This window comes from Elephantulus edwardii, unplaced genomic scaffold (genome assembly GCF_000299155.1).
Source record: "Elephantulus edwardii isolate Elephantulus edwardi_28Jun2011 unplaced genomic scaffold, EleEdw1.0 scaffold00311, whole genome shotgun sequence".
NCBI lineage: Eukaryota > Metazoa > Chordata > Mammalia > Macroscelidea > Macroscelididae > Elephantulus > Elephantulus edwardii.
In genome coordinates, this window is record NW_006400061.1 from 850,236 (window position 1) to 876,169 (window position 25,934).

Consider the following 25,934-nt stretch of genomic DNA (forward strand, 5'->3'; position numbering starts at 1 on the left):
AATCAATAAGACAGTTGGTTTAATTACCATTGGAAAATGCTTGTCATTCCTCTGCAACATCTGGTCCCCACTGGACCCTCATCATTTCCTTCATCTGCTTCCCCCACTGACCAAGCTGTGCAGCTCTGCAACTGCATCCTGGCCCGTCCTCACCCTTCTGCCCTCAACCCTCACCTCCTTGTACCGCCAATATGCTTTTCCCAATAAAAAAAAAAGAAAAAAAAAAGAAAATGCCATTTATAAGAAACACAAGCAGCAACTATACCTATGGACCTCACCTTACGGTTTACACATGATCAGGTTGATGACATTTGTTTGAAGAATTGTTGGAAAAGTTCAGAATTAGTGGTGAAAATTAGATCAGGATTGGAGGGAGACTCATAACAGCTTGTGCTATGCAGATGACACAACTTTGCATGTTGAAACTTGAGGAGGACCTGACTCATTTGCTACGCAAGGTTAAGAACTGGACCCTTCAATATGGATTGAAGCTCAACAAAGAAAACAAAGATTCTCACCACGGGGTCAATTGGCAGCACCATGATAGATGGAGAAAAGATTGAGATTCTTAACAATTTTTATTTATTTAGTTAATCTTCCCTCCCCCCCCTTACTTGAATCCACAGTCTACACCCTTGACACCAGCAATCAGGAAATCAAAAGACAAATTGCACTGGGAAAATCTGCTGTTAGGGTCTCCTCTAGAGAGCAACAATGTCAAAGAGTACAAAGTGTGCCTAATCCAGGCCATGTTCTTTGCAAAAACTTGTTATGCATCAAATTGTTGGACTATGACTAAGGATGGCACAAGAAGAACTAGTGCCTTAGAGTTGTAGTGATGGAGAAGAGAATTGAATATACCATGTACTTCCAGGAGAACAAGCATGTCTGTTCTGGAGAGGGTGAAACCATGTTGGTCTCTAGAGGCAAGGATTTTGAAGCTCTCTCACATACTTTCAACACGTTGCCAGGAGGAACCAATCCATGAAGAAGGACATCATGCTTGGAAGGTTGGAGGGACAGCGCAAGAGAGTGAGACCCTTGTTAAGATTGACTCAGTAACTAAGATAATGGGGTTAGATGTGTTGGAGGCAATGAGATTGGCTCAGGATAGGGCAGGGTTCAGAGCTGCTGTGCACAGTCACAGTTGACTCTGTGGCACACAACCACCACCACCACATCATCAGAAGCTTGCAGAGATTAGTCTATTTGTTGTCCACTTAAGCATTTTATAAGGATTGTTTCCTTTGTTATCCCTGTAACAGTTTACAGGGTTAACCCATTTTATGTTCACTAAATTTCTTATGATTTTCCCAGTAGGATTGATTGCTTTTTTCATCCCTTGAAATTGATAACAATTTTTCCTATGATAAGTGGCTAATCTTACAAAAAGTTTGAAAAAATCTCTTGATCAGCAAGAGCCTGAACAGGAGCATCATTTGGAGCCAGGACTCCTACCCTGAGAATCAGGTAGACATAGATCAGAGAGCTGTAATGAGAGTCATAGGACAAGGTTCAGACCTGTTGACCATAGGGTCACTATGAGTCGTACTCAAAGGCACCTAACAACAACAGTGAGGGTCAAGAGCTATAACACTGAGCTAATGCTAAAGAGTAAGAGGAACAGTGACACAAAAACATAAAGAAAAATAGCAGAGAAATGACAGCAAGTAAAGCAGATCCCTGCTACATGAAAAGAAATTATGACAGAGGTGAATATTGTGGGAAACAAAAAGCCAGCAGAGGGTGGCAGTGGGCCAGCATACAAGAGAGCATGGCAGATGTTGGCATGAGGGCTGAGGTGGCCTGGGTATGGATAGTTTTGGAAGGGTAAATTATAAGTGGTCTCTTAACCTATAGTGTCAGTTAAGGTGCAGGTAGGGTAGTATGGACCAGTTCACTTCAAATATGTTCCTGTAATTCTTTCAATTTCAATTGCCAACACTTTGGTAAAGTTTCTTTTGGGTGACTCAATAACATGGAATAGTAGAGTCCTCCTTTAGTTAGTCTCATGATTACATGATATTGAGAGTACAATTTATATGTGTACATGCACAGCTTACTTGGTAACTGATGATGTTCTTTGTTGTTTGCTGTCGCGTCAGAACTCACCCATCCGTAGCTGATCCTTCAGCAGGTTTTCAGAAACAGTAAATCGGACAAGAGTTTTACTTACTGTCTTTCTCTTGCAGAGCAGCTGGTGCATTAGAACTACATACCTTTGAGATGGCAGTATAACTCCTTAACACTAGGCCACCAGAGAGAGATAAAATAGAAATAAATAAGCTAAGTAGCTAAGTTGATCTAATAGGCATCTATGAAATGATGAATTTATTTCACTTATTCAGTAAATATTTAGGAAGCATCTACTATGTGTAGGCTCAATTTTTGGTACATAGGATATACCAGCTTCCTATACATTTAAAGACTCTTGTGTCTGTGTAACTGACATTCTAGAAGGAACAGATAGACAATAAACACACTAATATACATATTTTTGTGTGAAAAGTGTATTAAGATGTGATAAGCACCATAGAAAAAGAAGAGATCAGGATGAAAAGGATCCATAGTGCTGGGAAGAATGTAGACTGTAATTATAAACAGTGTATTCAGAAAGGCCTCACTGAGAGATTGAGATTTGAACAAACAATTGAAGGACGTGAATCATTTAGCTATCCATTACAGAGAAAGAAAATTCCACATAAGTAACTAAAAAAACTCAACCTCAAACTCACGGTCAGGTGGATTCTGACCCAAAAATGACTTTCCTTTTTGTTTCTTGGGCTGTATATTTTAAACAGAAGATTTCCCATCTTTTTTTTCTACAGAGCAGTTGGTGAATTTGAATTGTCCATATTTGACTTGGCAGTGTAATTCCTTGCCCACTAGGCTACCAGAATTATCTGTAGAGATGTTGTGAAAGCCAGATATGTGGTTCAGAAAGAAGGGGACAATGATGCCTCTGTTGTGGGTTGCTGAGTATTAAACCATTTTAAGACTTTGCACGAACAACTTCTTTTAATCATGATGTTTTAGGGCAGTGTATCAGGTCTATTTCTTCAGGCTTGCTGGGCGTGTCTGTGTGTCCCCTTATACGTGAGTATATTCTCCTCTTTCCATAAATTATCTCTCAGAAGTGATTAGGTTATACAATACTCTGCCATAACTTTATTACGTAACTAAAGAAAACTTACATACAAACAGGGTCATGTTTACATGTTTTGGAGTTAGAACTTCACATATTTTTAGCGGACACACTTCAATCATAACAATTAGACATTGAGGTTAGAGATTTAAAAAGAGGTTTAAAAAGATAGTTATAATTTCCTAAAATCTAAAAGGTCTAAAGTGTTTCATTGTCCTTGAGCAATTTTGCCATATTTACTGACAATATTCCATAGCTTAACATTAGGCAGTTCAGACGTGTATACATAAAACTGCCTGGTTTTCTTGCCACAGATTTGAAGCAACATAAGGATAAACAGATGCTTCTTTTAGAGAAGAAGGTGTTGCTTTACAGTTTGACAGATTCTGAATGATGGGCATATTGACATTCACTAGAATTTAGGTTTTGAGATGCCCTATATGACTATGCCAAGAATAAATTTTAAACTCTTTAAACAGTACAGTTGTTTGAGTTTGTGCTTTTACTGAAAACATTTTCATCCCATTTGTTGTCTGATATTATGGTGCAAAGAAATTTAAATCATATGAATTGATAATTAAAGCTTCCATCGTTTCTCTTCTTGAGAATGCTTGGTATTGCCCTTTCATAGCAGATAAAAATTTTTTAACCTAATTTCTAATACCATTCACCTAGTTCGCCCAGTTCTACAGTTCTGTCCCACTGTGAATAGAAACTGTTCAAAATAGTCATTTTGTGGCTCCTAGTAGGAGCACTTATGATTCCTTTCTTTTTGCCATTGATCATGACACTGTTGCTCAAAAATGTGTAACTTTCTAAACCTTATAGTAATGTTCTATAATTAGTTAAAAAATTAATGAGGATTTTCTTTTCTAGATCTAGGCTTTAGCCTATATGAAGTTTAAAATCCATCTTCATTACCAAAAATCTCAAAGATTGAATGTACTATGTAGGCATTTCTGTTTTGGTTTGGAGTTTTTTAAAATAATGCATTCCATTTAATAGTAAATGTTGTGCTTTGACTTATAGCAAACTGTTAACAGGAGATCTTAATCTTACCATAGCCAACACCATTCTTAGGATCTCTGATATGTTCAAGCCCATTGTTACAGTCTTGTATTGATCCATCTTTTGAGGGTCTTCCTCTCTTTCTCTGATCCTCCACCTTTATGAGAATGATGTATTTTTCTAAGGACTGGCCTCTTCTGACAGCATAACCAAAGTCTATGAGATGAAGTTTTACTATCTGCACTTCTAAGAAGCACTTGGGTTGTACATCCTCTAAGACCAATTTGTTCTTAATGGAACTCCATTAAGTGTTGTTTTCCAATATCACAATTCAAAGTCATTAGTTTTTCTTCTGTCATCCCTATTCATTGTACCATTTGCAGGTATATAGGAAATAATTGAAAAGATCATGATTTGGATCTGGCACACCTTAGTCTTTCAGCTGACATCATTGCTCGTTACAACTTAGTGTGAAATAGAATCCAGGAACTCTTTAAAATGTGATAGTAAAATGATCTATAAATAATTAGATATAAGAGTTAATGGGATACATATAACAAATTTTTTATCTCTTTCAATTTAAGTGAAAATTTACACAGCAAATTAGTTGAACTTCAATTTTTTATACAGATTGTTCTGTGTCATTGGCTAGTTTTTCCAGTGCACCCTCGTTCGCATGATTTCTATTCTGTTATGATTCTGTTAATTTAGCATTCCCTCTCCTCTTTGCCTTCGCACTTTGGGTTTTGGGTAAATATTATTTGGTCACGTAGTTCATTGTTTAAGGGAGTACATTACCTATGGCTTTATTTTACTTTACTATGTATTTTATAGTCAATCTTTTATTTGACTGAAGAGTAATGTGCAGAAATAGCTTCAGTCTCAAGTTCAAAGGTTCTGGCACTAGGTACTCCTCTACTCTGTATTGTGCAGTAGGCCTAACCTATTTTAGGAATTTGTGTTTTCTTCTACATTTTCTTCCCTTTTAATCAATTGAGGCACCATCTAGTTCTTCTGTTCTCAGGAGAGAGTGTGCTATGTGTGCATTATTAGTTCGTGAATTAATTTATTCTTTCAATCTCTGATTTCCTTTATTCTTCTTATCCATATGACTAGAGAGCAATTTGTATCTTATATGGCCTCTCACAACCTTACGATTTCAGAATATACTCACCAAAACAGGATGTAAAACATTTTCTTTGTGCACCATGTTATGTCAGTTGATTCAGTTGTCCCAAAAGACTGTGATCATTTAACCCAGTAAATCAATCTCCATAAGTTGTCTATGGAACCTCCAAAGCTATGCCCCCTTGGCAAATGTTATATATATGGATATGATGTTGTTAAGTGCTGTCAAATTGCTTACTACTCATAGCAACCCTATATACAACAGCTCTGAACTCTGCTCTATCCTGAGCCAATCTCATCATCTCTGATGGACCCAATCCCACTTTTCTAGTCACTGAGTCAATCCATCTCATCTTGGGTCTTCCTCTCCTGTGCTGTCCCTTCATCCTTCCAAACATGATGTTCTTCTCCAAGGACTAGTTCCTCCTGGCCACATGCCCAAAGTATGTGAAATGGAACTTCAAAATCCTTGCCTCAAAGGAGGACCTTGGCTTCACCTTCTCCAGGACCGACTTGTTTCTTCTCCCGTTAGTCCACATTATGTTCACCACACTTCTCTAGCCCTGCAACTTGAACACATTAATTCTTCTTCTATTGTCCTTAGTCATTGTCCAGCTCTCTGACAAATAGCCTGTAATTGTGAAGTCCATGGCCTATATATATCAGGCACACCTTAGTCTCCAGACTGAAATCGTTGCTCTTAAGGACACTAGAGCAGTCCCTGACAACAGACTTTCCCAATTCAGTTTGTCTTTTAATATCCTGATTGCTGGTGCCAAGAGTGTTTGTGAAACCAAGCAAATGGAAGTTATTAACAATCTGAGTCTCTTCACCATCTATCACGAAGCTCCCAGTTGGTCCAGTGGTGAGATTCGTTGTTCATTTGATGTTGAGCTTCAGACCATATTGAAGAATACAGTCCTTGACTGTATTGAATATACACAGATGCAGTTGACTTGTATTGAATATGAGCTTCAGACCATATTGAAGAATACAGTCTTTGACTGTGTATTGAATATACACAGATGCAATTCTTCGAATCACTTTATCACAACATTTTATATCATTTGATTTAACAGAGTAAATTATATAATGGCTCATTGTATTTGTTTTCAGCCATTTTTACAGATGCATATTTTTATAAAAAATGGCTTATGTGCTGATTATTGGTGTTAACTACTGCTCATAACAACTCTATGTACAATAGAGGATTATGAGAAATAGATTGCCAGGCCTTGCTTCCTATTTCTGTTTTAGTCCAGAAACTCCATTGAATCTTCTTCCCTATCACAGCAGCACATAGGTCTCTTCTGACAGACTGTGCTTGAGGTATGTTTAACTGGAAATTGAGCTCAGGTCTCCACAATGGCAAGAATGCTACCATTGAGCCACCACTGTTCTCATGTGCTAGTAGTTTTGATATAATATCTCAAGTTTTTAAAAGAAACTGTGTACCTTTGCCAGGTAATCATTTTATTATGATTGAGACAACAGATTTTTCTCAGATGTTTCATGTTCCAATTTGAATAATATTGTGTCTGCTATTATAAAAATGCTGTGAAAATCTTGAAATCATGGATCACTAGTTTTGATTTATAGTGTCTCTTGGAAACTACCCCATGTGAGAAATGGCCCTGCGCAGATGTGCTTAGTCATAGGATTGCCAGACAGTTCCTTATGTCTTGGCAGCTAGTTTTCTGAGCATACAAAATTGTTTTAAGACAAGAAATAAGGCTTTGCTCTCATTTTCTTTCTTCTTCACACTGTTTCACTTACAGTCATTCCTTATTCAAAGATACTTATTTTTCAATCTTAAAAGGGCGGAAAGAATAATGTTAGTCTTTACTTCTGTAATATGTTGATCAAGAATAGAAATTTTATTTGCCTTGAAATCGTAGATTACTGACATATAGAGCACAGGCCTTCTGACTTTGAATCTGGAATTTTTTTCAGTGTTTACTGCCAAAACTAAATATAAAGAATCATTTACTTTTCTAGATATTTTGAAGAATACTGTAGAAATGAAGTATATAAAACTACTTATTCTTCATCTTTGGCTTTAGTGGTTCATGTATATATTTGAATAATAGTTATATTCACAGGTCTTCTTGTATGTATATGAATAGTATCTTACTTTAGGATAGAAGTTTAAATGGGTTTTTTACAGTGAATGAAACACTCATTCTCTTCAATCTGTCATTCTTGGTACAATAGATAACATGACTGACTAATTGAAAATGGCCAATATTAATCTATCTTCTCTCACTAATGCCTAGGATGTCTATCTTAATAACATTCCATTTCATTGTTTACAAATTCCAAATTTCCTAGATTCACAACTAATGCATGTTCCAGTTATGAATGGATGTTTCTAGCTGTTCCTGCTCTTGTTTTACATTTCTTTACATCTATGGGCTTGATGAGTAGAAAACTTTGAATTGTAATGTCAGCACAGAAAAAAGAATATCTCAGGTATTTCCCAAAGAACAAATCTGTCTTGGAAGAAGTGCAACCAGGGTGATTTTAGAGACAAGGATGGTAAAACTTCTTCTTACACACTTTGATCATGTCGTCAGGAGGGGCTAGTCCTTAGAAAAAGACATCATTCCAGGAAAGGTAGAAGGTCAGCAAAGGAGAGAATACCTTTGTAAAAAGAGCAAGGGCCATGTGGGGACAGCCATATCTTACATTTACCAACTCCACAATGTGGAACTATCCCCGTCAACAGCATCCACAACACAAAACCAGTCCCCTGAGACAGACATGCCCAGTACCTTTACCTCAGATGTGCCCCCAATTCTACCTTAACTCAAACATGCCCCGACTCTCCCTTAACCTCCTTCTCCTCATCCCAACACCGATCTCACTGATCTACTAGGTCTGAAAGTCGTTGTGATAGTTCACAGACCAAACTGAACCAAATTAGGGAAGTCAAAAGGCTATAATTCAGGTTGGCAGCAAGATACAGTCGCTCAGGACAACTTCCAAAATGTGCTCACAGTCTTTAGTCTCACAGCTGTAGGCTCTTAGCCCTGCTTTCTTTCCATCACCCAGTCCTCAAAAAAACCTTGGCAAAGATTCTTAGTTCTGGTCCTGTGGGGTAGCCGTCCCAATGTCACCTCCACCTCATGTCATTTCTGCTGCTAGTTGCTTTTCTGCTTTTCATGTAGATCTGGCTGACACTAGAATCCCTGTCCCCAAGAAGTGCACTGTATGCCTAGTGATGAGATTTTCAAAATCTTCCACTAAATCTGCTCAATTTAATGGCAAGACTAACCAATCCTCTTGTGAATAGGGTAACATACCCTATTAGCATATCACCACCATCCACATGATAAAGTAAAAAATCAATAGCTAGGGAAGCTATTTTGGACAACAGATTCTAAACACCACAGTGATTGTAGCAATGGGCTCACATTTGGAGGAAACTATAAAGATGGCATTGGATAGAGCAAGGTTTTAATCTGTTGTTCTTAGGGTCTTCACCACTTACTCTCCCCAGCCTCTTAAATAGGATTTTATGTATTATTAAATATAATAATTTAAATGTTCTTATAATGTTTTTTCTTTTTTAGAACTTACCTTAGGTCTAAGTCTAGTTTATGATTGTTTTTACTAATGTAGAAAAGAGAGAATCTGATCCAAAAGAATAATATGTATTTGATGAATTTTTCACAAAATTATCATTAAGAGGAATTTCCACACATTCATATCAAATTGGTTAATCCTTAATAGTATATGAAGATAAAAGTTGTACTGATAAGTATTTCTGTCTTTCTCTTTACCTCTTGTTTTCTCTTTTATTAACTTATGATATATTTTGCTTTCTCCTCTGTGTCAGGTAACTGCTAGCTTCTGGGGGTTTAAAAGTAAAAGATGTGAAAAAAAAATTAGAACAAAAAAGTAAAAGATGTAGTCTTTGGCTTTAATGGTCTCTTTTTAAAAACCCCAAACAATTATGATCTATAATTTATACAGTATTATGTATTATAAGGACTAACGTTGTTGTTGTTGTTGTTATGTGCCATCGAGTCGCTTGCAGCTCTAAACTCTGCTCTGTCCTGTGCCAGTCTCACTGTGTCCGACACATTCATCCCAATTGTCCCAGTCACCAAATCAATCCATCTCCCAGAGGGCCCTCCCCTCCTGTGCCTGCCCTCCACCCTCCCAGGTATGATGCCTCTCTCCAAGGACCGATCCCTCATTACAACATGACCAAAGTATGTCAGATGAAGCCTCAGAATCCTTGTCTCCAAGGACCAGCCCGGTTTAACCCTCTCTAGGATGAATCTGTTTGTTTTCTTAGCAGTCCATGGCACCCTCATTACTCTTCTCCAACACCAAAGCTCAAAAGCATCAATTCTCCTTCTCTGACACATAACAAGTGATTGCAAAGACCATGGCCTGTACCAGACGCACCTTAGTCTCCAGAGATACACCGTTGCTCTTGAGTACTTTAGAGAGGTCCCTAACTGCAGACTTTCCCATCGCAAAACGTCTTTTAATTTCCTAGCGGGCTTTATTAATCTTAGAGATAATTTGGGAAAGCTTGTGTGATGGTAGGGGTTTACTGTTGAAAATGGTTTCCCAAGCCACTAACTTTGACTTTGCTCTGTGAATTGGCAGAAATATGAGAATAGAGCACTTCAGCTTATCTACAGGGAGAGTGGCTAGACTCACTACTAAATAGAGCAGATTCAGGGTCACTGTTTGAAAATCTCACTACCAGCAAAGAAAAGGCAAGCGTGCAGTGCTCACCTTTCTGAACTAGAGATTGTTGAACCAGCTAGACCTATACCAGCATCAGCAGTAGCTACTTCAGAGAAGCAGAGAACTGACATGAGAAAGAGATGGCCTCTTAGAACTAGAGCTAAGAAGAACTTTTTGCTTAAGTTTTTTTGAGAACTAGGGTAGGGAGAGCAATGACTGGCAGGACTAAGGATTTTTGTCCATGGTGGACAATCTCCCACATGCAATTTACTGCCTCTGAAAATATGCTGGAGAGTCAGCTTTGAGTTTGTTCTGACTTAATGGCACACAACAAAAAAAGCAAGGCCTGTGTAACACTTGCCTAAAGTTGTGGGACATTTTTTCTCACCTTTTGGAAGCTGTCCTGACTGATTTATTATACCAACTTGAATTACAGACTTTTGACTAAGTATGGTTCTGTGTGATCTGTGAGCTATGGCGACAAATTTTGGAACCTGTAGTTCTCTAGGATTGGTGTTGGGGTGAGTAGAAAGAGGTGCAAAGGGAGCTCTTGTGGCCTAGTGCACAAAAAATAATAAAAGAAATTTTAAAAAAAGAAAGAGGTGCACGAGCGTGGGACACATGGCTGACCTCATGGGAATTTGTTTTGTATTGTGGATGCTGTCAATGTGGACAGTTCTCCATTGTGGAGTTGGTAGACATAAGATATGGCAGTCTCCATGTGCCCCTTGCTATTTATACAACTTGAAATGAGGATGTTGTTGTTGTTATGTGCCATCGAGTCGCTTGCGACTCATAGCGACCATATGTACAACAGCCCTAAACTCCGCTCTGTCCTGTGCCAGTCGCACTGTCTCTGACACTCCCATCTCAATTATCCCAGTCAGTGAATCAATCCACCTCATAGAGGGTCTTCCTCTCCTGCGCCGTCCCTCCACCCTCCCAAGCATGATGTCCCTCTGTAAGGACCGGTCTCTCCTCACAACATGTCCAAAGTATGTTAGACGGAGCCTCAGAATCCTTGCCTCCGGTTTAACCCTTTCCAGGACAAATCTGTTTGTTTTCCTAGCAGTCCATGGTATTCTCAATACTCTTCTCCAGCACCACAGCTCAAAGGCATCAATTCTCCTTCTATCCTCCTTGGTCATTGTCCAACTCTCTGATGCATAACAGGTGATTGTGAAGACCATGGCCTGTATCAGACACACCTTAGTCTCCAGAGAGACACCACTGCTCTTCAGCACTTTGGAGAGGTCCCTAACAGCAGACTTTCCCATGGCAATGCGCCTTTTAATTTCCTGGCTGCTGGTGCCAAGACTGTTGACTATGGAGCCAAGCAAACTAAAGCTGTGTACAATCTCAATCTCTTCACCATCCATCCTGATGCTGCCGATTGGTCCAGTGGTGAGAATCTTTGTCTTCTTGACATTGAGCCTCAATCTATATTGTAGGCTGCAGTCCTTGACACTCTGCAGCAGGCGCTTCAGGTCCTCTTCAATTGTACCTTCATATAGGAGCTGACAGGTACAGGAAGTGATTGCCCCTCATTCTCCAGCAGAGCATCTGGTGATTCAAACCCCATACCTCTGGGATTGCAGTGCAGCTTCTTGCTGCCAGGCCACCAGAGCGCCCTATAATGGGGATAATTTTGAGTTAAGTCTTTAAAATTGAGGAATTTGTAAAAAAATAAAAAGAGGGAAAAAATTAGTCTGCTTAAATGTATGAAAGGAGGCAAAGATGTGTTTAGTTATTTATTATATTTACAGCATACATTTTCTTTGGAAGGATGTGTAACTTACCTAGTGTGAGGATAAAAGAAGTACCTCAAGTAGGTAGATTTAGTGAACAAAAGCTTTTCTTACAGTTTAAGAGACTATAAATCTGAAAATTAAACACAACCTCTAGAAGAATGCTATCTCTGTTGACTCTGACAGAAAATCGTTTCTTCAGCTTTATTTCATCAATTCTTTGGGGATCTTCATGTACAGTGTTCTCTGTCTTCCCCTATCTATGCTTCTTTGGTACTTACTAAATAAGATCTTTTCTATCTCAGAAATTATTAACTTAAGACATACCCTACACTAACATGACCTCATTAACACATAAGAAAACTCTACTCCCAAGTTTAATTATATTCATGGGTATATGGGTTAGTAAGTATTGCAGAATGTATTTTAGGAAAGACACATTACACTACATAACATGAGGACTGCTGTGTGTACCATCTAACTGGAATCGAACCATAGCTGATCCCCTGGCGAGTTTTCAGAGGCAGTTAATGGCTCAGGAGGAGATTGTCTGTCCTTCTGCAGAGCAGCTGATGAATATGTACCCTGTGCCCTTGGGATCGCAGCACAGCATCTTGCCATTAGGTGACCAGTGCTCCACTTGGGGACTAGCAAGAAATAAAACTCTTTGAGGCCACTGAAAGAGTGTATACTTTATACTAACAAGAAGCATGAAAGTGCAATGTTCATGGGAATTAATGGTGGACTAAAGGTTGAACCATGACAGTAGAAATGAAATATACAATTGAGAGATGATTTAGATATAAAATCATGGAGAAAATATGACAAAATGATGAAGCATCTTTTAGAAAATTTTTGTCTTTGACTATTAACTCACATTTCTTTTGTTGAACTTAAATTTGCTGAGACTCAGTCTTGTCAAGTGAACTTTTTTACGGGCACATGACTTGTGATAGAACTAAGTTCCCAACTCTATAATCAAAATCACCACATTGCACCTTGCTTCCTCTGTGATTGTAAAAGATAACTTTTAGTTAATTATGCTGTAGTCCTATATTACAGTTGACAGTGCACTTACTTTAATGCTCATTATTTTTACTTTTTAAAATCATTTGATACAAGTAGAACAAACATTATTATCCCTTTCTGAAGACATGAAAACAAAGTCCTGGTGTTTACTTCATTTTTTCAATTTTATTAATACAAAAATATCTTAGTCCTTAACATTTTTCCTTTTAAGAAGCTCAGCAATTCAATTCATTGCCATCAAATCAGAACTGACTCATAAGATGAGCCTCCAACGAACGTTCAGAGGGTGCAAATTGCATGGGAGATTACCTTTCTCCTGGGAGCTGCTGTTGTATGTGAACTGCTAACCTTTGGATTAGCAATGTGATTCTTTATGGACTATGGCAACAGAGCTACCATTAAAACATGTAGAATCTCATAATTGATATATTATTTTCATGATTTATGTAGCTGAGGCACTCCTGGAATTATTCGTAAACTTAAACTGGATTTGAAATTTGAAAATGTAAGGACCATCTTTTAGGGTTTTTTGGTTTTTCATATTTTTGGGGTTTTTTTTCCAGTTTTTGTCATTTGGTGATCCATTTTTACAATAAAAAGAGCTATATGATGTTTGATAAAGTTACATTTTTGCATACTGTATACAGGATCCAGCTGGCTTAGTGTACAACATATTGAGCTGCTAACTGAAAGACCAGCAGCTCGAATCCACCAGCTGCTCCTCCAGAGAAAGATGATCAGTCCCCCATCTTTCAGCCTCAGAAAACCAGTGGAAGATCATTATCAGTCAGAACCAGCTAGATGGCAGAGGGCTTTGGAATTTGTTTAATGCAGAGCATGTCTATAAATAATAGTATGAAATGTTCATGGGACCATTTTTTTAGGAGGTGGTTGTTGACGACCTATAGTGACTCACGAACAGCGAATCTGAACCCTGTCCTATTCTGTGCCATCCTCATTATCTCTAGTACATTTCACCCTGTTGTTTCAGTCACTTTGTCAATCTGTCCTTTTTAGTGTCTTCCTATTTTTTTGCTGACCCTTCACTTTTCCAAGTATGTCCAAGAACTAGCCCTTCCTAACAGCATGTCCAAAGCATGTGAGACGAAGTTTCACAATCTTACCTCAAAGGAGCACCACGGTTGCATTTTCTCCAAGACGTTTGTTTTTCTTTTGAAAGTCCATAAGATGCTCAGTACAAATAGTGTAGGACAGTTTAAATAATAATTTCACTACATACTATTAATCCTTGCTTAACCTCTGTGAGGATTGCTATCTTCAATTTAAGCATGATATAATAAAAGTACATTATTCCAATTCTTGAACCTATTCATTTAAGATCCTTGCATAGAATCTGAATTTCTATTTCTAATGAGATCCCCAGGAAATGTGGGAAAGTAAGAGCTCCTGTTAAATATGTAGGTCTGATTCAGTATATCTGAAGTGGTGGTGGTGGTTGTGCTTAAGTGCTGTCAGTCCACTAACACTTACTGAAACATTTTGAACTGGTCAGAACCTTCCTATATCTCACCCCATCCTCACAATCTCTATTATGCTAGATCCCATTGTTAGAATTGCTGTGTAAGTACATCTTGTTGAGGGTATTCCTCTCTATTGCTAACCCTTTATCTTTGCCGTCATAATGTCTTTCTCTAAGAACCAGACTCCTAAAAACATGCCCTAAGTATATGAAGCAAAGTTTAATTATACTTACATCTAAGAAGCACCCCGATTATATTTAATCCAAGACATGCCTGTTATTTTGCCAATCAGTGGGCTATTTATTTATTTATTTAGTACTCTTCGCCAACATCATGTCTTGGGTCAGGCACATCTTGGGCTTGAAGTTGACTCTTTAGCACTTTGGAGAAGTCCTTGATGTAAAGTTTGCTCTGTATTACACATCTTTTGATTGTTTGACTACTCTTACCATGGGTGTTGATTGTGGATCCAAGTAAAATGAATTCATTGACATTAATTTTTTTACATCCAGTTTGGTAAACTTTAGAACACTTCTGAAATAACTCTGTCTTAGGATACCAACCTGTTTGGTAAATTATCAAAATGGTAAAGGTTTTTTTCTTTTATAAAATATATTAAATTATTTTAGTATAATAGTATCTAATTTATACAAGTGCAGTATTAATCCTACTTCATAACCCTCACTTACCTATGTTGTTGATTACCTTCAAGTTGAGCACCACTCATAGCAACCCTATGAACAAAAGGCCTGAAGCCCTTCTACAATTATCGACATTTATCAAAGTTAATAGAATTTCCGGAGGCATGTTATTTAGGAAGTGGATGCCACTCCTGCTTCCAAACCTATCTTAGTGTGTTATTGTTTTTATGTGCCATTGAGTCGCCTGAGATTCACTGTTCACTTTCAGGATCATTTAAGTTGGGGAGGTGACTAGTGAGCCTCTTTTCTAAAAATGACCTTGCTGAAGTTACTCTTCCTGGCCAGGCATTTGGTTGGGAGACTCAGGTAGACATGCTGGCTTCCTGCTCCTTGTGTGGTACTGTGGTCTTTGGGGGGACAGTGTCCACTCCCACAATGGCAATTGTTGATGAACACAGTGTATACATTCATTTCCATTGAGTTGGAACCAACTCATAGAAGACTCTCCAGCAGCTTTTGAAGGCTGTAACTCATATGGAGGGGATTGCCCATTTTTCTCCTGTGGAACAGCTGGTGGAGTCAAATTCCAAAGGAGTGAGGTGTGGTCTTTGGGTTAGCAGCACAAGTCTCTATGGATTATATTTGTTGTTGTTCTTATTATATGCCGTTGAATCACTTGTGACTCATAGTGACCCTATGGACAATAGCTTTGAAACCTGCTTTATCCTGTGCCAACCTTATTGTCTCAGACACACCTACTCTCATTACCCCAGTCACTGAATCAATCCATCTCATTGAGGGTCCTTCTCTCTTGTGCTGTCCCTCCCCCCTCCCAAGTATGATGTCCTTCTCCAAGGACTGGTCCCTCCTTGGAACATGCATATATATATATGACACTCTGTCTCACATGCTATGGACATGTGGCCATGAGGGACAGGAGTGAGAGTCTCTCTTTCACACACTCACACACACACACACGTATGTATATTAGAGGGGAGCTCTGGTGGCTTAGTGGTAAGGAGTTGTACTGCCAACTGAAAGGCATGTGGTTTGAATCCACTAGCTGCTCTGTGGAATAATAGCGACCCTCTGTACAGCGGGTCTGAACCCTTCCTTATCCTGAGCCATTCTCACTAACTCCTACATACCAACTCCCATCACCCCAGTTACTGTATCAATCCATCTCATCCTGGGTCTCCCTCTCCTGCACTGTCCGTCCACCCTTCCAAGCATGATGTCTTTCTCCAGGGACTGATCCCTCCTGGTCACATGTAAGAGAGACAGAGCTTCAAAATCCTAGCCTCCAAGGAGAAACTTGGTTTCACCCTCTCCAAGACAGACCTGTTTGTTTTCTTGGCAGTCCATGGTATGTTCAAGACTCTTCTCTGGCACCACTACTCTAAGGTATCTATTCTTCTTCTGTCATCCTTAGTCATTGTCCAACTCTCTGAAGCATAACAAGTAATTGAGGAAACCATGGCCTGGATTAGGTGCACCTTTGTATCTAGACTGACATCGTTACTCTTCAGCACTCTGGAGAGGTCCATGACAGCAGATTTTCCCAGTGCAATTTGTCTTTTGTTTTCCTGACTACCAATGTTAAGAGTGGTGATTGTGGATCTGAGCAAGCTAATTGCTAACAACTTCAATCTCTTCTCCATCTAGTATGGTGCTGCCAATTGGCCCAGTGATGAGAACTTTGTCTTCTTGATGTTGAGCATCAATCCATATTGAAAATTACAGTCTTATCTTTAGTTTTTACCTATAGTTTTCTATTTTATTCTCTTTCATATACATTTAATTCATAGTCAATTTATCCTTAAGAATTTATCTATTTAGATCTATTTTAAAGTACATAGTTGCTAGTAGTAATTTTAACAAATTTAGATCCCTTTTCTATTTTTTTCATCTTATGATCTTTCTAAGTAATAGTTTTGTGGTATTTTTCCTTAGGCAAACCAAGTCAGATCTTAGAGTTGCAGCTGCAAAAGTGGAAGAGTTAACCAAAATGACTGAAGATCTTCAAGAACAGATGCAAAAAAAGGTATTCCTTTTTATTTTTCCTAGACTTATAAATTTTTCATTTTTAATATGCTATCTTGTTGATCTTTTTCTATATTAAATGTTAAAACATGTTGCTAGAAGATTAATTAATCCTTTTATTACCCCCAAAATGTAAAACATAAAATCAGAAGATAAGTTATAATATTGAAAATAATTTAGTAAGTACTTTTTAATATCTTTTACTTTATTTAGACTCATTAAAACATCATAGACATCATGACTGAAGTGAAAACACAAGATAAAATTTTGGTTAATTAGTTACATTTGGATGAAAGAAAAGGTTAGGAAAGTATCAAGAAGAGATCAAGTGAGAGGAAAGAAGACTCATTAACAACCTGTGTTATGCAAATGATACTTTCTAGCTCACTGAAACGGAATTGGACTGACGTGTTTGCTGCAGAAGGTCAAGGATTGCAGTCTTCAATATGGATTGAAACTGAACATCAAGAAAACAAAGAGGACAATTGGCAGCAACATGATAGATGGAGAAGAGGTTCAGATTGCTAACAATTTCAGCTTACTCAGGTCCCCAATCAACAACCTTAGCATCAGCAGTCAGGAAATGAAAAGGTGAATTACACATTGGGAAAATCTGCTGGCAGGGACCTTTCTAGAATGCTGATGAGCAACAGTGTCAATCTAGAGACTAAAGTGTACTTGATCCAGGCCATGGTATTTGAAATTACTTGCTGTGAACCAGAAAGCTGGTCAGTGACTAAAGATAACTGAAGAAGAATTGATGACTTTGGGTTGTTGTGCTGGAAAAGAGTGTTGAACATACCATGGACTGCCAAGAGAATAAACAGGTATTACCTAGAGAGGGTGAAACTATTGTTTCTCCTTGGAGGCAAAGATTTTAAAGCTATGTCTTCCATATTTTGGGGATGTGGCCAGAAGGGACAGGCCCTTGGAGAGGGACATCATGCTTGGATGAGTAGAAGGACAATGTAGGAAAGAGAGAACCAGGATGAGATGGATTGACACAGAAACTGGGGTTATGAGGGTAGGTATACTGGAGACAAGAGATTGATCAGAATTGATCAGACTTAAGAGCTATGGTGTATGTTATTGTTGTTAGGTGCCATTGAGTCAAGTACAACTCATAGTGACCCTATGAATAAAAGATCTGAACCCTGTGCTATCCAGCTCGATTCATCCTAACACTTCCTGAAACATAAGGGCCCATTGCAGCGGTCACTGTGTCAGTCTACCTGGTTGAGCATCTTCCTCTCCTTCACCAGCCCTTCACCCTTCGTAACATCATATCCTTCTCCAAGAAATAGCCCTTCCTAACAACATGCCCAAAGTTTGTAAGGCAAAGGAACACTCAAGTGGCATCCTCTCGAAGACATATCTGTTTGTTCTCTTGAATGTTCAGTGCTCTTCTCCAACACCACAGCTCAAAGGCATCAATTCTTTTTCTGTCATCTTCATTCATCAGCTCTCATATAGCAAGTGATCAGAAAGACTATGACCTGAATCAGATGCACCTTACTACTCAAACTATCACCTTTACTCTTCAATAATTTGGAGAGGTCCCTAACTGTAGATTTTCACAGTGCAATGTGTCTCCTTATTTTTGGACTACTGGTATCAAAGGTGTTAATTGTGGATCCATGTAAGATGAAGTTGTTGACAGTTTCAAGCTCCTCTCCATCCATCATAATTCTGCCTATTGGTCCACTGGTAAGAATCTTTATTTTCTTGACATTAAGGTGCAATCCATGCCGAAGGCTACATTCTTTGGTCATCTGCAACCAAGTGCTTCAAGTCTTCCTCACTTTCAGCAAAAAAGATTGTGTCATCTGCATAATGAAATTTATTGATGAGTCTCCCTCCAGTCTTGATGCTACATTCCTCTTCCTAAAGTACAGCCTCACAGATAATTTGCTCAGCATACAGATTAAATAGATGTGGAGAGAGAAAATAACCCTAACACACTCCCTTCTTAATTTTAAACCATGCAGTGTTCTGCTGTGTTTGCAGAGCAGCCACCTCGTCCCAAGTATAGGTTTTACATGAGCACCATTAAGTACTCTGGGATTCCCATTCTTTTCAGTATCAAAGAAAAAAATAAAAATGGATGTCGGAATAGACTCAAGACTCCACTGGAGTGTTGAGAAGCCAAACTAAAGGAAAACATGTCAAAGTGAAAGAACTGAACAGAATATTTCACAGGGCATCTCAGGAAGACAAAGCAAAGTATTATAATGGAATGTGCAGAGAGCTGGAATTGGAAAATAAAGAGGGAAGAACTTATTCTGCATTTCTCAGTCTGAAAGAACTGAAAAATTTAAGCCTCATGTCACAATATTGAAAGATGCTATGGGCATCAAAAGAAGATGAAAAGCATCAAAGGAAGATGGAGGGAATACACAGAGTCACTGTACCAGAAAGAATTGATAGACACTGAAAAATTTCCGGAAATACCATATGAACTGGAGCCTTGTGGTAATGAAAGAGGAAGTAGAAGCTGCATTGAAGGCATTGGCATAAAATAAGGCCCCAGGAATCGATGTGATACTAATTATATTGTTTCAAGTAACAGATGTAGTCTTGGATCCACTCACCATTCTATGCTAGGAAATTTAGAAGACAGCTGTCTGGCCAATGGATTGGAAGAGGTCTATAATTTTTCCCATACCTAAGAAAGATGATCCAACTGAATGTGGAAACTATCAAACGATATCATTGATAATTACATGCAAGCAAAATACTGCTGAAGGTCATTAAAAAAATGGCTGAAACAAACAAACAAATAAATAAATAAGGAACTTCTAGAAGTTCAAGCAGGATTTAGAAGAGGCCATGGCTCCAGGGATATCATTGCTGATGTTAGATGTATCCTGGCTAAAAGTAAAAAAATACCAAAAGAATGTCTATTTGTGCTTTATTGCTTATGCCAAGGCATTTTATTGTGTGGCTCATATGGTACATAGGGGTGCTATAAGTCACTGTTGACTTAATGACACATAGGAACAGTTAATAAAGATGGGAACTCTGATGGCTTTGTAGTAAGGAGTTGTGCTGGCAACCCAAATGCAATGCAGTTTGAATCCACTAGCTTCTCTGTGGGAGAAAAATGGGCCGTTTCCTTCTTTGCAATTTGCTGCTCCTTAAAACTTACTGGAGGGGCAGCAGTGTCTCAGTTCTAACTGGACCATATGTAACTACAGTTATTCAAGAAAGGAGTAATGGAAGTGTAGTTTGTGATGTATTTCCACAAGCTGCTCTATGGGGGAATGATGGATGGTCTCCTCCAGGAAAGATTTATTTACAGACTTTGACACTGAATGAACGAACTCAAAAGGAGTGAGGTTGGTTTCCTTTTCTTTTTAAATTTAGTCATTACAGTTATTATTACATAATAATCTGCTTACTAAAAAAATTGGTAGTGCAAATTCACTAGCTCTTCCTTTAAAGAAAGATGGACCTCCTCCTGTAAAAGATTTACAGCATTAGAAATCCAATGGAAGGTCAGTGTGACTTGCTAACAGTGTTTTTGGCTTGAGCTTTAGTTGTTAAAGATTTTAGCTTTGAAACTTACTAGCTCTATAATTTTTCTAAGCCTCATCTGTAATATTTTAATGATGTATTTTGAGTTGTAGACTTCTGAAAAGACTACATGAATCCTTTTCAAAATAGAATTTTTAAAAAAAAAAAATGTTGTGTGTGTTCAGAAACAGAAGCTGTGGGTTTGATGTTTTCTAAGCTGAAGGTTCCCCCAAATCCTAGCTATGATTTTGGAAACTAGCAGCAGAAATGGTAGCTTTGTATGGGTGTAAAATACCCAGGATCAGTGATTTAGACTGTTGTTGTTGTTGTTAGGTGCCGTTGAGTCATAGAAGACTCATAGCGACCCTAGGAATGAAAGGCTTGAGCACTTTTCATAGAGTTTCCAGAGGCAAGCCGTTTTGGAAGTGGATACCCCTCCTGCTTCCGGGCTTGTTTTAATTGGGAAGCTCCAACAAACACTGTCCACCATGTTAACCATTATCACTTTTGGCACATCAGTGTCCCAGTGTTCAGCATCACAGCAACCACGAGTTACCTCTGTACAGCAATCATAGACCAGTACTATACCACCTAGAAGAATGTTTGACAGGAAAACAATTTGAACCTGGCCTGAGGGCTGCAGATTAAAATCTACCTTGGGCTTGGTAGCATAACTTTCTTGTCCACTAGACCAACGTAGCTCTCTCTATGTTGTCGGGTTTAAAGTATCAGAAGACAGAAGTTATCAGAAGAGCCCAAAACTGGCAAAGCAACTGCAAATTACAGGTTCATCACTAAGAGCAAGGAATTCCAAGAGTTAACATTGTCTCTACTCAAATCCTTGTCTATCATATTATGGAGGCACAGGGAGATATTTTGGGTACCTGGAGAACAGGAAAAGAAAGGATAGATAATGAACTGAAATGGGGAAGAAAAGGACTATTTAAAAGGAATAGATGATTAGACATCTGTATGACAATTAATAATCTAGAATGAGTCTTTCATTACACAGTAAATTGGGAGAAGGAATGGGAAGAAAGTGTGTGTATCAATGAGTGAGTGAAAAACCATCTTTTCTGTAAACTTTCACTAAAATCACAATTTAAAAAACAAAACATAAACCCAAACATTAAGAAGAAAGGAATATGAACAGGTCAATACCTTGTAAGCAAGATGGATTTCAAAGTTTTATTTCAAGCAAGATAATTACCTTCCTGAAGAAAAAAGTAGGTAATCCTCAAAATAACAAAATTCAGTCCAGAGTCACCGCAATGAATTATCTATCATATCCAATTTTCAACACCAACGCCACCAACAACACTGGACAAGAAAATGTGACCCAGAAAATACAAACTTTTGAGTCAGAACCAACTTTTGAATTTAGAAAACAATGAAAGAAAATACGTTTTAAAATTAAATAATAGTCTCAATAAAGGACCATATAAGGAATTTTCACTTAGAAATAGAAAATAATTTTAAAGTAGACATTTTAGATATAAAAAATATAATAATTGCATTTAATTTCTTTATATGGCCTCCAATAGACCAGAAAAATAAGAAGAAATAATGACTTTAAAGACAAATCAAAGATTAGCGGGAAATGAATAAAATCCTAGAGACCACTTCTAGCTACATCATCAGTTGCTCACTGCCAATTATGAAGAGAAAATCTTTCTGTCAAAAGAATACCCCAAAATGGCATTATATAGAGAGAAACAATGATAAGATTAGTGACTGACTTTTCATTTTAAAACAAGAAAAGCAATTACATATATGTGAATACATATGAAACAATATATTTGCATATTTTTCTTTTATTTTCATACTTTGAATATTTTGTGAGGAGACTCCAGTTCATAGGAAAAGACGTCATACTAGGGGAAAAAAGTAAAGGGTCAGCCAAAGAGAGGAAGACCCTAAAAGATGGTTTGGCACAAAAACAAACAACATGACAGAAATCCTGAAGATGGCTCAGGATAGGTCAAAATTTCAGTCTGAGGTCCATAGGATGACTAACTAAGGTTGTAGTTGACTTGACGGCATCTACCAAAGCAATATAATTGATGGATTTGTAGAATAAGTAGGTAATAATAACACTAAGGACCAAAATGATGAGTGAAATTACCCAGTTTCAAGGTTCTAACATTTAACATATTTTAACATATTATCCTAATTTATTAAATATACCACCAGAGCGCCCCATTTTTGTTGTTAGGTACTACTGAGTCAACCACAACTCATAGAGACCCTATGAGCAACAGATGAAACCTTTCCCTGTCCTGTGCTGTCTTCATGACCTCTACTCTGCTTGAGTTCATTGTTACAGTCAGCTCAATCCATCTCCATCTTAATCCATCTTCTTCTCATTTGCTGACCCTCCATCTTTCCCAGCATGTCTTTTTCCAAGAACAGCCCCTCCTGAAAACATGCTTAAAGTATGTGAGACAGAGATTCACCATCCTTGCCTCTGAATAGCATGATGATTACACACACACTCTAGCAGGAATGTGTTTGTTCTTCTTTTAGCATTCCATAATATATATAGTACTGTTCATCAACACCACAATCCATTCTTCTTTGGAATTCCTTTGACATTCTCCTGCTTTCACATGCTTAGGAAATTATTGAAAATACCATATTTTGGATTAGTTGTACCTTAGTCTTTAAACTGATACCATTGTTCTTTAGCACTTTGGAAAACTCCTTAACAGCAACTGTTGCTTCCATAGGTGTTGATTCTAGATCCAAGCAAAATGAAATCTATGACAACCTCAATCTTCTCTTTGTCTGCCATGATGTTGCCTATTTGCCCAGTGTAAAGGATTTTGTTTTCTTGATGTTGAGATGGTGAAGCCTGTACATGGTGAAGGCTGTAGTCTTTTTATCTTCTGCAATATGTTAAACCTCCTTTACTTTCTGCAAGCAAGTTTATGTCATCTGCACAATGCAGGTTGTTAAGTTTTTCACCAATCTTGATGGCCCATTGTTCATATAGTTTAGCTTCTTGAATGATTTTCTCAACATACAAGTTGAATAGGTAAGGAGAAAGGATACAGTGCTAATGTACACCTTTCCTGATATTAAACTATGTAGTGTTCCCTTGTTCAGACAGCTGTTTCTTGGTCTGTTTAGGTCACATCGTGAACACAGTGAAGTGTTCTGGGATTCTTCATAATTTGTTTTCAGTTGCTGTTATGTACTATTGAGTCAACTGTGACTCATAGTGACCCTATGTACCATATCGCTTAACCTTACCTTAGCCTAAGCCAATCTCACTGTCTCTGACACACGTACCTCTATCTCATTCTGAGTCTTCCTCCCTTCTCTCCACCCTTCCAAGCATCATCCGTCTCCAAGGACTGATCTCTCTTGGTAATATGCTGCCCAAAGTATATCACATGGAGCTTCAAAACACTTGCCACTAAGGAACCACTTAGCTTTACCCTAACCAGGACAGATCTGTTTGTTCCCTTGGCGGTCTGTGATATGTTCAGTACTCTTCTCCAGCACCACAATGCAAAGGCATTATTTCTTCTGTCATCCTTATTCATTGTCCTGCTTTCTGATGCATAGCAAATAATTGCAAATAGTATCACTTGGATCTGGTGCACCTTAGTTTCTAGACTGAAAAATTGAAGACTGCAGGAAATGCTTCAGGTCCTCCTCAATTTTGGCAAGCAAAGTTGTATCATCTCTATAGCACACATTACTGGTGAATCTTCTTCTAATCCTGTTGCCACATTCCTCCTTCTTAAAGACTAATCTACTGAATAATCTGAAACTATGCTTCTATTCAGTATTATCCATAATTTGTTATGATCAACACAAATGCTGTTGAGTCAATAAAGCACAAGTAAACATTTTTCTGATATTCTGTGCTTTCAGTCTAATTACTGTAAAACTTGACAGAGCTAAAGGCGTAAATAGACAAGTCCACAGTAGGAGTTACATTTTGACACACTTCTCTCATTATCAGAAAGCACAATATATAACCGAAACTGACTATTTCTAAGTCAGTTCTGTCTCATAGCAACACTATAGAGTATCACTGTCCCATTGTGTTTCTAATTTATAATCTTTACAGAAGCCGACTGATGCATCTTTCTCTTATGGGGTGCCTGGTTGATTCATACCTCCGAGCTATGGGTTAACTTCTAAGCACATAATAAGTACAGCCCCAGGACTCCTTAATAGAACAGTCAACCCTATCTAGCTAAAGTTAATGAGAATATGTTCTTGTTAGGCACAATCATGTGAGCTCTAACTCTATGTAATTCTATGTGAATATGATCAATGCTGCACCATCTACACAATATCTTTTGTGCTGAAGCCTATTGTTGGAAGCTACTGTGTCAGTCTGTCTCCTTGAAGATCATCTTCCTTTTTGCTCATCTTCTCCTTTACCAAACTGAAATCTTTCTGCAGAGACAAGCCCTTCCTGTTACCAAACTTAAGAATTATGTGAGACAAAGCTTTCTGTCTTTACTTCTAAGCAGTAATGAGTGTACTTCTTCTAAAACAGATTTGTTGATTTCTTTTTGCAGTTGTTCAGTATTATTCTACAAAGTCACAATTCACAGACATCAATTCTTTACTTTTCCTTATTCATATTCTAACTTCCATCAAGGATATCATACATCAAGAAAGCAAAAGGTTATTTAAAAGAAAGGAGAGAAAGAAAAGACAAAAATGTATGCCCAAAGAGACTTAAAAGTTTGCTTTAGAACACAGACTAGTTAAAGCAAAAAAAGAAATGTTGAAAAAAAGAAATTCTGAACAGAAGATTTCAAAGAGCAATTTGAGAAGATAAAACAAAGTATTATAATGAAATGTGCAAGGATTTGGTGCCAGAAAATCAGAACATGCATGACATTCTTAAGCTGAAAGAAGTGAAGAAAATATTCAGACCTTGAGTTGCAATACCATTGAATAACACAGGTGCAAGGTGACACAAGGTCACTGTACCAAAAAGAATTAGAGACGCCAGCCATTTCAGAAGATATCAGAAGGAAAAGTTCCATGTTTATCCAATTCCTAAAAAAAGACAGTCTGACAGATTGTGAACATTATTAAACCATTATTGTCATTGTTATGTGCCATCGAGTCGCTTGCGACTCAGCGACCCTATGTACAAGAGCCCTAAACGCCTTTCTATCCTGTGCCAACCCAGCCGTCTCAGACGCACTCATTCCCTCCACTCCACTCACAGAATCGATCCATGTCATCGAGGATCTTCCTCTCCTGCGACGCCCCTCTATTCTGCCAAACATGATGTTTCTCTCCAAGTACCAGTCCCCTCCTTGCAACATGCCCAAAGTATGTCAGACGAAGCTTCAGAATCCTTGACTCCAAGGAGCATTCCGGCTTCACCTTCTCCAGGACAAACCTGTTTGTTCTCCTAGCAGTCCATGGCATATTCAAGACTCTTCTCCAGCACCACAGCTCAAAGGCATCAATTCTCTTTCTATCATCCCTACTCACTGTC

At 38.1% G+C, this 25,934-nt stretch overlaps 1 protein-coding gene across 1 annotated transcript in view; it reads left to right on the top strand.

Annotated features, from left to right (window-relative positions):
• The window catches only part of SCLT1 (sodium channel and clathrin linker 1), a 258,430-nt gene that overhangs the window by 95,274 nt on the left and 137,222 nt on the right, over positions 1-25,934 (top strand). Inside the window, exon 9 of the mRNA XM_006901160.1 lies at positions 16,844-16,934. Coding sequence (XP_006901222.1) covers positions 16,844-16,934 — 91 coding nt within the window. The remainder of the gene's footprint in view (positions 1-16,843; positions 16,935-25,934) is intronic.